We start from the raw sequence: 14,119 nt of genomic DNA, 5'->3' as shown, positions 1-14,119 counted from the left end.
ATTTGGCGTTTGTCCCATTTTGTGAAATCTTTGTTGGTGAGCGGACCCCAGACTTCACAACGATGAAGGGCAATGGGTTCTATAACTTTAAGCACCAGCTGTCAGAGCAGCGCACAGAATACTGCACCTGCACATAGCCCGTCTATAATTTAGCCCAAACGACTACAACCCCTACTGTATTTGCTCCTTTGCATCCCATTATTTCAATCTCTACCTTGCATATTCTTCCACTGCAAATATACCTTTCCAGTGTTTTACTTGCTATATTGTATTTACTTCGCCACCATGGCCTTTCTTTGCCTTTACCTCCCTTATCTCACCTCACTTGCTCACATCGTATATAGACTTATTTTTCTACTGTATTATTGACTGTATGTTTGTTTTACTCCATGTGTAACTCTGTGTCGTTGTATCTGTCGAACTGCTTTGCTTTATCTTGGCCAGGTTGCAATTGTAAATGAGAACTTGTTCTCAACTTGCCTACCTGGTTAAATAAAGGTGAAATAAATCAAATAAAAATAACTGATTCAGGTATTTTTAGCCGGCTCCTAATTGGTATGCCAAATGTTATTTTTGATGGCTTAGAATGCACTTCTTGCCTTGTCTCTCAGCTCGTTCACAGCTTTGTGCAAGTTACCTGTGGCGCTGAGGTGTGTATTGTTTTTTTTGTGCTCTAGGGCAACGGTGTCTAGATGGAATTTGTATTTGTGGTCCTGGCGACTGGACTTTTTTTGGAACACCATTATTTTTGTCTTACTGAGATTTACTGTCAGGGCCCAGGTCTGTCAGGGCCCAGGTCTGGCTGAATCTATGCAGAACATCTCTAGGTGCTGCTGTAGGCCTTCCTTGGTTTGTGACAGAGGCACCAGATCATCAGAAAACAGTAGACATTTGACTTCGGATTCTAGTAGGGTGAGGCCGGGTGCTGCAGACTTCTTGTGCGCTCACCAATTCGTTGATATTTTTTGTTGAAGAGGGTGTGGCTTAAGCTGCATGGCCCTGTGGAAAGAAATGTGTGTTTCTTGCCAATTTTAACTGCACACTTGTTTGTGTACATGGATTTTATAATGTCGTATGTTCTCCCTCCCCCCAACACCACTTTCCACCAATTTGTATAGCAGACCCTCATGCCAAATTGAGTCAACGGCTTCTTTTTTTTAAATCAACAAAGCATGAGAAGACTTTGCCTTTGTTTTGGTTTGTTTGTTTGTCAATTAGGGTGTGCAGGGTGAATACGTGGTCTGTCATACGGTACTTTGGTAAAAAGCCAATTTGACATTTGCTCAGTATGTTGTTTTCACTGAGGAAATGTATGAGTCTGCTGTTAATGATAATGCATAGGATTTTCCCAAGGTTGCTGTTGACGCATATCCCTACCTTGCCCTTTGTGCTGTTGCCTGTGCCCAATAATGTTTGTACCATGTTTTGCGCTGCTACCATGTTGTGTTGCTACCATGTTATTGTCATGTTGTGTTGCTGCCATGCTATGTTGTCTTAGCTCTCTCTCTATGTAGTGTTGTGGTGTCTCTTGTGATGTGTGTTTGGTCCTATATTTTTTTTTTTTATCCCAACCGCCGTCCCCGCAGGAGGACCTTTTGGTAGGCCATCATTGTAAATAAGAATTTGTTCTTAGCTGACTTGCTTAGTTAAACTTTTTATTTATTTTGTCTGTCATCTTTGTTTGAGCAACATGGCCTCCTGGGTAGGAGTGCTGATCTAGGATCAGTGTTGCCTTTTAGATCATAATGAATTCAATTATTTTGGTTAGGAGCGACCTGATACTAGATCAGCACTCCTACTCTGAGACTCTTTATGAATGGAAACTCTGATCATGTTATCTCCAGGCCGGGTCTCTTATCAGAGCATGCCTCTTCTCTTGTTTTCCACCGAGGTTACTGTCACTGTGAGGTTACTTCTCAGCAGAGTGGCTGTTGGCGAGAAGTCAAGTCACACTTCCTTGTTTCATTTCTTCCTCCTTTCATAGAAGTGACCGAGTGAGTAAGCTAGAGACCAAACCGACAAGGAACTTGCATTTAAGGCTGAACTTGCATTTAAGGCTGAAAGGGAACTTGCATTTAAGGCTGAACTTGCATTTAAGGCTGAACTTGCATTTAAGGCTGCCTGCTTGCAAGCAGATTTTTACTTCCCATGCTTGTCGGTTTGAGCAGTTTTTCTCTAGACATTTTCTCCTACAGTAGTTAGTTGTCCTTTGTTAGGCTGTATTAGTTACTTTACGACTTAAGATGTGGTCTGTAACATGGAATGTTTTTCTGACCTAATTGCTGCTGTTTGATATAATGCGTGTTAAAATGGCTGTGTGTGTGAGATGGCTAGGGAGAAAGGGAAATGGGGAGAGAGCGAGAGTGGCTGTGTGTGAGAGATGGCTAAGGAGAAAGGGAAATGGGGAGAGAGTGGCTGTGTGTGAGAGATGGCTAGGGAGAAAGGGAAATGGGGAGAGAGTGAGAGTGGCTGTGTGTGAGAGATGGCTAGGGAGAAAGGGAAATGGGGAGAGAGCGAGAGTGGCTGTGTGTGAGAGATGGCTAGGGAGAAAGGGAAATGGGGAGAGTGAGAGTGGCTGTGTGTGAGATGGCTAGGGAGAAAGGGAAATGGGGAGAGAGTGAGAGTGGCTGTGTGTGAGATGGCTAGGGAGAAAGGGAAATGGGGAGAGTGAGAGTGGCTGTGTGTGAGAGATGGCTAGGGAGAAAGGGAAATGGGGAGAGGGTGAGAGTGGCTGTGTGTGAGAGATGGCTAGGGAGAAAGGGAAATGGGGAGAGGGTGAGTGGCTGTGTGTGAGAGATGGCTAGGGAGAAAGGGAGAATGGCTGTGTGTGAGAGATGGCTAGGGAGAATGGCTGTGTACACCATGCTGCACCATGGCTGGAACTCTTAAACCCTGGAGTGCTCAACACTGGGACTCCTCCCGCTCTTCTTTCAGCCCTCCCTCCAGCCTGCCTCATACTGCTCATAGGGCCACATGAGCAAGGGAGCACATGGCTAGCCTGAGCTTTGTAACCCCCTCCCCCCAGCCACAGCTCAGTGCTAAAGCTATCTATCTCCTCTCCTGGAACTGCCGGGGAGGGAGACTTAGCTACCTGCTAACTGGTGGGGAGGGAAAGAGAGGGAGGGGACATGCACAGATAGCCGTAAACACCAGGCTCATTTTACCCAGCCTATTAGATTTCATTGGCGACAGAAGGACTCTGACGGAACCTGTTTGGGAAGAAGAGCTGTGCTGTTGGAGGGGAAATGTGCAGTTCCATGTGGTGGGGAAAGCTGCTCATGTCAGATCATATCAATATAATACAAAGTACTTGATGTTGCAAATATGAGCATTTCTCTGTTTTAAGAGTAGATCATGATTTTAGAGTTTATGTTTCACGGGCAGAGATTTTAACTTTTCCAAGTCCAATTCTTTGAATGAACGAATTTGACATGTTCAAATTCATTCAGTCTAGATTGAGAAAAAAAAAATTCTATTGAGAGGAAATCACAGGTTTTGAATTGTTAGTGTTTTATTTTCTTCTTTGATTCCAGGCCTTGTTTAAGGATTTATGTCATCAAAAGAGGCCTATAAAATACTGTTGTTCACCTAGTTGTTCAGTTCTGATTCTCAATGACACGTCCTTTCAAAGCAGCTCCAGATCCTATCTCATCTCGTTGGGAGGGTCAGACGTTGTGTTTTTGGGTCAGGGCCCCCTGTGAGGGTGTGAGCGTTGTTCCAAGCTGGAATAAGGGAATGTTACTTGTTTTGAACTGTTGTCATTGCAGTGTTGAAACAGCATCTTGGTCAGGTTTGAACCATCACTTTTTCAAGAGCAACAACATTTTTCTGCTCTTTTCAATTTTAAGAAAACATACTGTTCCTGTATCCAGACTGTCGCAGAAAGATGACATGTTGTTGTGCCATTTCCTTCAGCCCTGTTTGTATTAAGTAACCTTGACTCACACTGTCACAGCTTGCATATAACAGATGTTAGAAAAGTGAGTTTGCTGTTCAGTTCCACACAGCCGGTAATGGCCACTCCATCCTCTGCCAACCGCTGAGGAGTCGAGACAACAGAGTTGCTGTTTTGTATTGTTCACAGTGCTCTCATTCTAGCAAAGCACAGTGCCAGTCAGAAAGATTGGAAAGGATTTTGATAGTCGCCTTTCGTCCTTAGCAACTCTTCCTCATAGTGACAGGCAACAATGCATCAAGATTATATAATTCATTATATGACAAGGACTATCAAATTAGGCCATTTTACCCCCCAGTTTTAACACAGAAACACGCACACAGCGCTTGCGTACACACACCCTAAAGTAGTTATTTGGGGCTATTTCCAATTAAATGCAACTTTTTGTTTTCAATTCCAATTTGGGACCCAGTGAGAAGATAACAAAGGTTTACAGTTACTGACAATCACCGCAAACGCTAGTCAAAAGACCAGTGTCCCCAAGTCTAATTAGCTAGCGCCGTGCACTGAAGGAGTGGCTTTTCCGTAACGTGGTTGGCTGCTTGCCTGTCACGCTAGCTAGTTTAGGCTAGCGTAGCGCAATCTGTCTCGGCAGTGCTGCAAAAGTGAGTCAGTGAGTACAGCCTGGCTGTGGGGCCATGTGCTCAGCACCTGCATTGTATTTCACGCCGCCTGAGTGGTGTTTACACACACACACACACACACACACACACACACACACACACACACACACACACACACACACACACACACACACACACACACACACACACACACACACGGCCCGGTCCTGCTCTGCGTCCTGCTCTGCGTCCTGCTCTACTTTATTTCACGCAGGCAGAGGCCCCACTACTCCTCTGAGGAAAGAAATGGGAAGGGAGGGAGTCATGCCTGTCACGTGCGAATGAAACAAAAGCTAATTGTAACCCCGTCTCCCCCTCTTCCCTTGACGTAGTATGGACGGCGTTGTCGTAGCGGCAGGGCTCTTTCTTTCTGTGTTTAAGGATGGTAGGGACTTAGTTGTGGGTGGATCAATACAGGCTGATACTGAAGAGGTGCTGCCACGCTTTCTCTGGGTACTTGTCATGTGTTCTGTAGTGTCCATCTGCGGTTCTTGGCCTGTTATCAGGTACACCGTTTTTATCTAGTCTCACCCTAGCTGTTGCTGTGTGTTCTATGTTCTTGAATGGGGGAGAGGGGCAGCTATCCTTGCTGTCTAGACTGTGATAGTAGTACAGATTGCCTCGCAGAGTGTTTGCCTATCTTCAAGGACAGTATAGAACAGCCGTACCGATGGAAACTACAGCTAGTATAGCAAGCAGATAGAGATGTGTTAATGTCGAGACGCAGCTAGCTACTAGATGGCATAGTGGACTGAGGTGGGGCCATAGTCGTTGTATCAGTGTGAGTCCAGTGGGTCTGGTTGTTTTTTGTAGGGCAGTGAGTAGTACATACAGCATCTCTCTCCCTCTCTGTCTGAGTCATAGCACTAGGCATGTACAGCTGTGGCCCACAGAATTCCACCGTATGTTCTCATGAGCATGCTTGCAAAGACATGCCCCCACACTCGCATTCACATACGACTGTCTCTGTGTTGGCTTTATGCCTGCGTTCTGCAACCGTTGTTATAGCATTGTTTATTTGGTCGCTGATGTATGTTTTTGATGCCTTTTTTAATATTCTACCATGGTACAGCTGGCACACTGGGACAATGTGCTGCTTATCACCTGACGGGTTGCCAAGGAAACAATGGTGGTTTTCAGCTGTTGCCGTGACAACAAAATGGGGGGACTCCAGTATTTAATTCGTTGAGAAGAGGAATGCAGACAGGTCTGTGAGTAGAAGGTGGGGCAGGAGGGGTTGGGGGGATCTGATTGGAGCAGAGTGCTGTCGATGAGACAGACACACCTCCCTCTGAGGTCTGTCTAGGATAGGATAAATAGGTGACTCACCACCAGCCAGGCAGGGGAGTCTGCAGCAGTATGCCTTCTACTGGACTGATAGAGCCTTAAACACCAGACTGGCTGTCACAGTTGTTTTAACTGTACTGTGGCCTAACAGTTCAATCAAGAGAGAATGACACATCTGGTCTTTAGCTCTAGACTGCACATCAGTCTCATCACACACCTTACCTGTCATAGTGTCATCACACACACACACACACTTCACCTGTCCTATAGGCTGCATAGTGTCATCACACACTCCACCTGTCCTATAGGCTGCATAGAGTCATCACACACTTCACCTGTCCTATAGGCTGCATAGTGTCATCACACACACACCTTCTTTCTGTCCTCATGGGTGAGGGAGCAGTTCACACATGTAGACTAGACAGGTCATGTATAGTAAGGAATAGGGTTTGTGTGCGTGACAGCAGGGCATCCTATCTAATCCCGACTGAAGACCTGCAATTGGCCTGACATCTATTTATACTTCCATACTGTACAGTAATTGTGCAAATGTAGAATTGTACCTAGCCACACCTACCAGCTACATTATACACAGTTACAGGAAGTCCAGGTCTGTGAGCAAACAGCTTTATGGCTCTGTCATAGATGAGTCCAGCCCTTTGTAGCCTTGTCCTGATTGGCTAGCTGTGATTCTAGTCCTTTTAGCCTCGTTCTGATTGGTAATTCATGATTCTAGTCTTCTTAGCCTCGTTCTGATTGATTGGCTAGTTGTTATTCTAGTCTTCTTAGCCTCCTGACTGGCTAGTCATGATTCCATTGTCTTTTGAACCTAATCGTAATTGGGCAATACCCTTTGAGGAGGGAGAGTGAAACTTAATGTCTCTGTCTCTCATAAAGTCAATATAAAGGTTTTGTGTCCCGGCAGACTCCATCATGGTGTTCTTCCTAGTTGTTTTCGGTCTCCCAGGCAGACCGACAGATGGTATAATCTCTCTATCCTTGCTGCCCTCCCTCGTACAGACCTGCCCCGCCCACTACAGCCTGTTTTGTCAGGCCTGTGACAGCTGACCAGAAAAGATGAACTAGGCCAGAGAGCCACTGCCCAGCACCTCTCTCTTTCCATGCTCCCTCACTCTATCCAGGTCTCTCTCTGTTCTTCCTTTCACACAGTTGTGCTCCCTGGCTGTAATGTTAATGTCTGTGTTGCTTCTGCTCATCCAGTCAAAGGAAGCAACAGACATGGAACTTTTCAGACATGGAAATGGCTTGCCCAAGACTTTCTTTTAGACTGCTGCCAGTCCTATGAAATAGTTGTGAGTAATGATTTTAGAGTAGTACATTAGTGTCCATGTGGTTTAAAACGATGGGAGGGGCCCGCATAAGGAGACATGCACACAGTTGATTTTTGTCTAACAACTGTAGTGCCACACTCAGTACTAGTTAGTTTTTCCACTGTGGAATTTCCTGTGATTCTCTGGAATCCCAACGTTTCTGGTCCTGGTTCAAGTCTCGGCCATGAATGGCTCCTGTCTGGCCAGGCTTTGTTTTCCTCTGCTAATCTCCCCGTTTAGACTCACACACTGCTCGTCCCTCTGTTTAAACGGCTATATGACGCTCCCATAAACATGAATGCAGCAGGAAGCCAGTTGCTCAACTCCACTTCCACGGTAAACTGAGTTGAGTCGATGCAGTGGTGACTCACAATGACCTTCTGAAGAAACATTATCTAGACAGTACATTATCTATCAACTGTTGTAAACACTCAGGATGTGGCTGGGGTGTCGTTTTGACGGTAATATATGATTGACATAGTTTCTGTGCAGGGAGAGAGAAGGATCTCTTGGTCAGAGCATATAGCCCTGTCTCAATATGGATAGATGAAGTGGAGACCATGGGGTCAGGAAATGGTATTTGTGTTATCATTGGTTGTGTGATGTACTGTAACAGACAGTATAAAGAATAAACTGATGAGGGGCGGCTTGTTTGTCATGTTGATGAGAAGAGAAAAATGGTTTATGCAAGTGGTCCCCGCAGCTGTTGCTTAAACAGAGGCCTGGATAGCAGATGTTTTTATTAGAGCTTACTTTATATGAACGCAAATGGGGAGTTTTATGACAAATGGCATATCATATTTATTATGAAGGGGCAAACTCTGTGTACACATTGATGACCAATGACATTTGGAGTAGTCTCCAGCCAAGAGTGAAAATGTGGATATTACTGGCTCTATTGAAGAAGTTGTGTGGAACGTGAAACTTCAGTTTAAAGTGATTATTATAATGAAAGCAAGCTTTCTAAAATATTAGATTTTCCTATTTATAAGTGTGTGAGTTTTAAACTGTACTGAGCCCTCTCCTCTTCCTCTGTGTCTTACAGACGTTAAAGCGCAAGGAGAAGGAGTACGAGCATGAGATGGAGAGACTGGCGCGGGAGAAGATCGCTACTCAGCAGCGATTGGCTGAGCTGAAGAACGAGCTGAGCCAATGGATGAATGTCATGGAGATCGACCGTGTTCTCAGACAGACGTTTCAACCAGAAGACGACCAGGCTTCTACCTCTACTGCCTCAGGTACGCTCAATCAATCCATTAATCAGTCAAATTAATTTAGAAGCAGTTTATAAATAATGACACGAAACAGTTGTCACGAAGTACTTTACAGTAATCATACTTGTAACGTGTACCTGGGTCTTTCTGTGAACTAGGGTACCAGTGGGGATTTCTTACACAGAACAACAAGTTGCAATTCATTGATAATCTGCCTTTTTTTCCCTTCATGTCATTACATTAAACCTCTTGGATGTAAAGTCCCCTGTTTTGGAAACCTGTGTGGTTCTGGTACCGGGTCCTACTGACATTTTCCCTTATAAATCGATCTATGGACACCATCGTAATAGGATGCATTGAGCGGTAGCCTTGATTCTCACGGACACAGGAGTATCTATTTTTTGCCCGTGTGAAGCAGGATGTGATATCTGACACCACTTGAAGCTGGGACGTCCCTCCTACCGTTTCATTCGCTCTTCCAACTGTCCATCAACTCCTGGCGAAACCCGGTGCCACAGCCACTAACAATGTATATTTCTGGAATCCATACATTCTAGCGCAGCAGGAGAGTGGTTTGTCGCTGTAGCACATTCCAAGATTGATTTTTAGAGCCAGTAATGTAAAATAATTAATAGATTTTAAACATAATTCTTTCTGTTTGTCGTAGACGGACAAGATTAATATGAGCTGAAAGGCGCGTTCCTAACGAGTACCCGGAAGCCAAGCTAGAGCTCTGTGAGACTTTCACAGAGATGGGGGCGAACCTTTTGATCGAGAAAAAAATATGCACATTTTCTCTTAGACATGTATTTTACAGTTACAAGGTGAAGTCCAATAGTTTGTAATTTAATTATAGTATATTTAGAAAGCATATGTCATTTCAAGCTTTATACATAGTTTTGTTGAATGGGAAATATAACATTTTTCATAATTGTATAATTTGTACTCTGTGCTTGACCTTGTCACCTCAAGTGACGATACCTCAGCAATGTATAACATATTAGAACCTTGGCGTATGCAGCATTAGTTGTTTATGATGAATAACTTTTGGGGATTACATTTTCGATGACATTGTTACATTTAACTGGTTTAAGATCTAAGGGGGATCATGGCTATATTTAAAACATGTTTAACCCTTTATCATGTTTGGTGTCTTGGCTGATGTGTCCAAAATCTTGTGACATAAAACATTACAACCCCTGTCTGCCATTTATACACCACTCCAATGAAACTACAAGGCCATTTATACACCACTCCAATGAAACTACAAGGCCATTTATACACCACTCCAATGAAACTACAAGGCCATTTATACACCACTCCAATGAAACTACAAGGCCATTTATACACCACTCCAATGAAACTACAAGGCCATTTATACACCACTCCAATGAAACTACAAGGCTATTATTTCAGCGATTTATGGGAGTGCAAGTTGTCATTATCATATATTAATCAGTTAAATTAGACATTGAACTTTTGTATTGAGATCTCAGAAATGCAGTAACTACATGACATTTTCTGTCTCCTTATGTTACGGGGTGAAAACAGTTTTCATGGGTGCACAAATCCAAAAGAACGTGTGCATTGCAAAATGTAATGCTTCTAGCTGGAAGAGTCACCTCACCTCGATACTGTCATTAACGTGGTTCTTCAATAATTATGCATAATACTTGTTGGATGCGAATTTGGTGTCCAGCTGATTTCTTATGCTAATATTTTCACACATCTGATCCGGGAAGGACATTTCCAAAAGACAGTCAAGTGATTAACAGCTTTTGCACACACCAAGTGCTGCAGTAAAGGTGTTTGATGAATGTCCAGAATATTTTTGTCTCATGCGATATGCCATTGAAGACCGTTGTGCCTGGATCCACATTGGATCTGATATCCCTAGCGAATTGATGTTGATCGTTTGTTGTCTGCTTGATGTACAGCAGGGTCTCGTTAGATTTAAAAGAGGAAGCATCAAGGTAATGAGTTTGTTTTTGTGCCTGGGATTGGACAGTCTACTGTGCGCAATTGTGTAGGATGGCCTATTGTGCAACACTATTCCTATGAATTATTCTGGATATAATGATGACAAATTACATAGTTTAGTGGGCTTATTCATAATTTAATCTGGTAATGAAATGACGTGTTTCATTTTCCATGTTAAACAATACAAGGGGCTTGAAGTAGACTACATGAACTTGGCTTTCCATACAAATTCCATTCAAAAAACACGTCTGGGATTGAAATGGTGAGATTTAGTTCTATCGCTATTCATGGTTTCTGTGTCGGCCACATTGGATGCATAGCGATGTTTTTATATGTAACCAATCTATTTAGACAGATAATAATATCAAGGCCTAAAAATGCATTATTGGTAATGGCTTACTTTATGAATGGGGAGGGGTTCTATATTAGGCACTATGTATAATTTATATAAATTGTATAACATTGAGGTCCTTCACAATTCCAGTGCTTGGAAAAAGTCCCTGAAAGTCTGACTTTAAGCAGGGTTCATTAGCAAGTTAAAGGATGTTGTTGTATAGCTGGAGTTATGTGCCAATTTGCATATTCACTTTCATTCCTCTAAGTACACGTGGAACTTCATGAAAATCATTTTTGTTTCCCCCCATTATTTATAGTAAGACCCATCTACACTTGTTCCTACACAGTGTTATAAGAATGTACAAAGCGATGAAATCTGAGATGTAATTTCCTTTTACAATCAAAGGTAAAATTATTAACATATGTTCTTTCTGTGTCTCAGAGGGTGAAGACGACATGGATGAAGAGAATGTTCCGGCAGCACCGACAGCCTTACCCACCATGCCTCAACAAGCCATACAGCCTGAGTTGTGCAAGACTGTGACCCCCACTCCCATAACCCCCACTACCTCCAACCTCACCCAACACATCTCCAGCCAACACAAGGCCCAAACATACCCCCAGCCCCAGCTTCACCCCCACCTGCTGTCAGCCCTGCCTGTCTCAGCTACGTTCTCCACCCCAACATCCAGCATCACCACCACCCCTATCCAGGCCCTCCTATCGGCCCACACACACATCGTAACCTCCCCTAGCACCCTCTTCCCTGCCCACACACACATCGTAACCTCCCCTAGCACCCTCTTCCCGGCCCACACACACATCGTAACCTCCCCTAGCACCCTCTTCCCGGCTCACACACACATGGTAAAGGCCCCCAGCCTGCAGCCCACGGTCATCGCCCACGGCTCGGCTTCCCACGCCTCCGTCATCCAGGCCGTCAACCACGTCATCCAGGCCCAGACTTCATCTGGAGGAGCCAAACACCTCACCCACCTAGCCCCCTCCTCCTCAGCCTCCATGCAGCTGGCCCCAGGGCACCACCAGCCCATCGGACACATCACCGTCCACCCTGTTACCCACCTGGGCCAGCACCATTTACCCACCATCTACCCCCAACCTGTGGCTGTCACCCAGCCAGCCATGGTGGGCCACATCACCCATACCATCACCCATGCCCAGGTCAATGGTACTGTCCCCAACCAGGGCACAACCACCATCATGGGAAAGCAGATGGGAGTTGGTGCCCAGGTGGTGGCACATCACCCACAGCTGCTGAACCCTGTAACTATGGTGACCATGCCCTCATTCCCCGTTAGCACTTTGAAGCTAGCCTGATTTCTGAACCAGGCCAGAGCCATCCTGAAGCTAGCCTGAGAACCAAGTACATGAACAGGCCACACCCACCCTGAGGTGGCCAGAGTCAGACCTGGAGACCATCTGCCCCAGAGCAGACCAGCGTGAACAGGAGCCAGCCCAGACTCCGAGCCCAAGGCAGGCCCAGAGCGAGGCAGGCACAAGGACTACTGTACTGACAAACAAATGGAAAAGTCTTCATACTGAATGCAGTTCCTATATTCACTGATGAATCACAAGCTGCATTATTAACTAACCTGAGGCAGTACAGCTGTCTATAAGGAGTAACTCAGAACATTCCAAAAAGAAACACCTTTATAATGGTTGAGGTAAAAGAGCCAATGTTGTTGTTGGGTTGAGTACGATGTCCAGGAGGATCATCTTGATGTTATTGTACAGGATGCAGTGGAGAGGATCACATAGATACATTTTCTCTGGCCCTCAGTGTTCATATCTGCAGAAGCAAAACAGCAGCTAAGAGTGAGAAAAGGGAGTCTTCGAATGTTGAATGCAGTCAGACCTGCATATATTCACTCCAGATCGGTTTTATATTTCTGCTACATGTATTCCACAGCCAAGAGTATTTAAAAACCACACTACAAATGACTGATGGTGCCACTATCAAGCACCAAGGTATTAGATTTAACTGAAGTCTACCACTAATGCCAGGGCATACATCTACCAATCATCTGAGTGCTGATCTACGATATCTTATTCATTATGATTTAAAAGGCTAAACTGATTCTAGACTAACACTGAGGCGCTTTGTGGATACGGACCCTGATGTGACCATTCAGAAGGCAACGCGCCCGAGTCCAATTTCAGACGGGCTGAATCGGGGTCAGAGAGACAGGCAGTGTGTGATTGGTGGGTGTTGTTGGCGTGTCAGCATGGGATCAGTTTGTGTGTGCTCTAACAACTAAGCACCATAAAGGACCACATTGAGAATATGATTGCAGGGACCTCCCCCTCTACCCAGGCACATGGCTGTGGAGTGAAACCTAAAACATGGCCTGGCCCAGCCATGCCATGTGCTCCCCTCTACTGCAGCACTATCATACCACAGGCTCCCCCTGCTGGTAAAACAAAAACTGCATGTAAAACAGACAATGGTCAATGAGCAGACTATTTTGTAATGACATGTATTCAGTGGATGTGGCCCAAGCAGGAATCCAACCCAAAATGTCAGCATTCCCACCATGCACATGTGAACGTGATGACTTTTCATGAAACTGAACAACCACTTAATTTAGCACAGGATGAAAATGACAATACTCAAGTGACTACATATTGCCTCATTTGTTTTACTAATAGCAGGAACCAGCATAGCAGGCACAAGCACTGCAAATCGTTCCTGGCGTGTATATATATCTGTGTAATATAGTGAGGAATGTCTTGTTTATTGATTGTGTTGCAGCAGTGAACTTGTTAAAACAATGGCCTTTGGCAGTGTCATGGTAGAGAATTTAAATGAGGCAGTTTGGGGTTAAACGACATTGTAGGGCAGTCACCTACGAAGCACTCTGACATCTTTCTCCACCAACCATATTATCTGGTATGCCTGGTCATAACTTATCTAGATTCTCAATGTTTGCCTTCCACTACACTTATAACGACCCGTGTAGCCAACATTAAACTTTTAACTTCTAGCACTTTGATCTGCTACTTAACCACAATTAAACTGGTTTACAAATGGTGTCCCTCTTCACTTAATCTGAATGTTTTCACGTGTGTTTGAGAACAGTGGACATGGTAGGAGTCTTCATATTATGCTCATATTTATAAAAAATATATACAAAATTGAATGGATTCTGTGTAAGATTTGTTGCATGTAGATTGATTTGGGTTCATAGATTTTTATGCTAGCTGTTTTCTGGGATAACATTGTTTTCCCTTTGGATAGTTCTATATTGTCTGTACATTTCGGGTTGCGTTTAGATCTTATTGTCCATTATGTAAAAAGAGGAAAAATATTTATGTATAAGTGGACAATGCTTAAGATACATTTGTAAAAAAACTTCTTGCTTTGGTCAATTT

At 44.2% G+C, this 14,119-nt stretch overlaps 1 protein-coding gene across 2 annotated transcripts in view; it reads left to right on the top strand.

Moving 5' to 3' along the window:
- Positions 1–13,887, top strand: part of LOC109875610 (max-binding protein MNT) — a 28,251-nt gene extending 14,364 nt beyond the window's left edge. The window contains exons 5-6 of one of the 2 annotated variants that reach the window (XM_020467982.2): positions 8,242–8,434; positions 11,169–13,887. In XM_020467982.2, coding sequence (XP_020323571.1) covers positions 8,242–8,434; positions 11,169–12,064 — 1,089 coding nt within the window. In that variant the 3' untranslated portion in view covers positions 12,065–13,887. The remainder of the gene's footprint in view (positions 1–8,241; positions 8,435–11,168) is intronic. The other variant, XM_020467983.2, reaches the window with a different exon arrangement.
- Positions 13,888–14,119: the final 232 nt, after the last annotated feature.

Source organism: Oncorhynchus kisutch, linkage group LG18 (assembly GCF_002021735.2).
Source record: "Oncorhynchus kisutch isolate 150728-3 linkage group LG18, Okis_V2, whole genome shotgun sequence".
Lineage (NCBI taxonomy): Eukaryota > Metazoa > Chordata > Actinopteri > Salmoniformes > Salmonidae > Oncorhynchus > Oncorhynchus kisutch.
The sequence above is the reverse complement of the archived record's forward strand: the minus strand, read 5'-3'. Positions and strand labels throughout refer to the sequence as shown.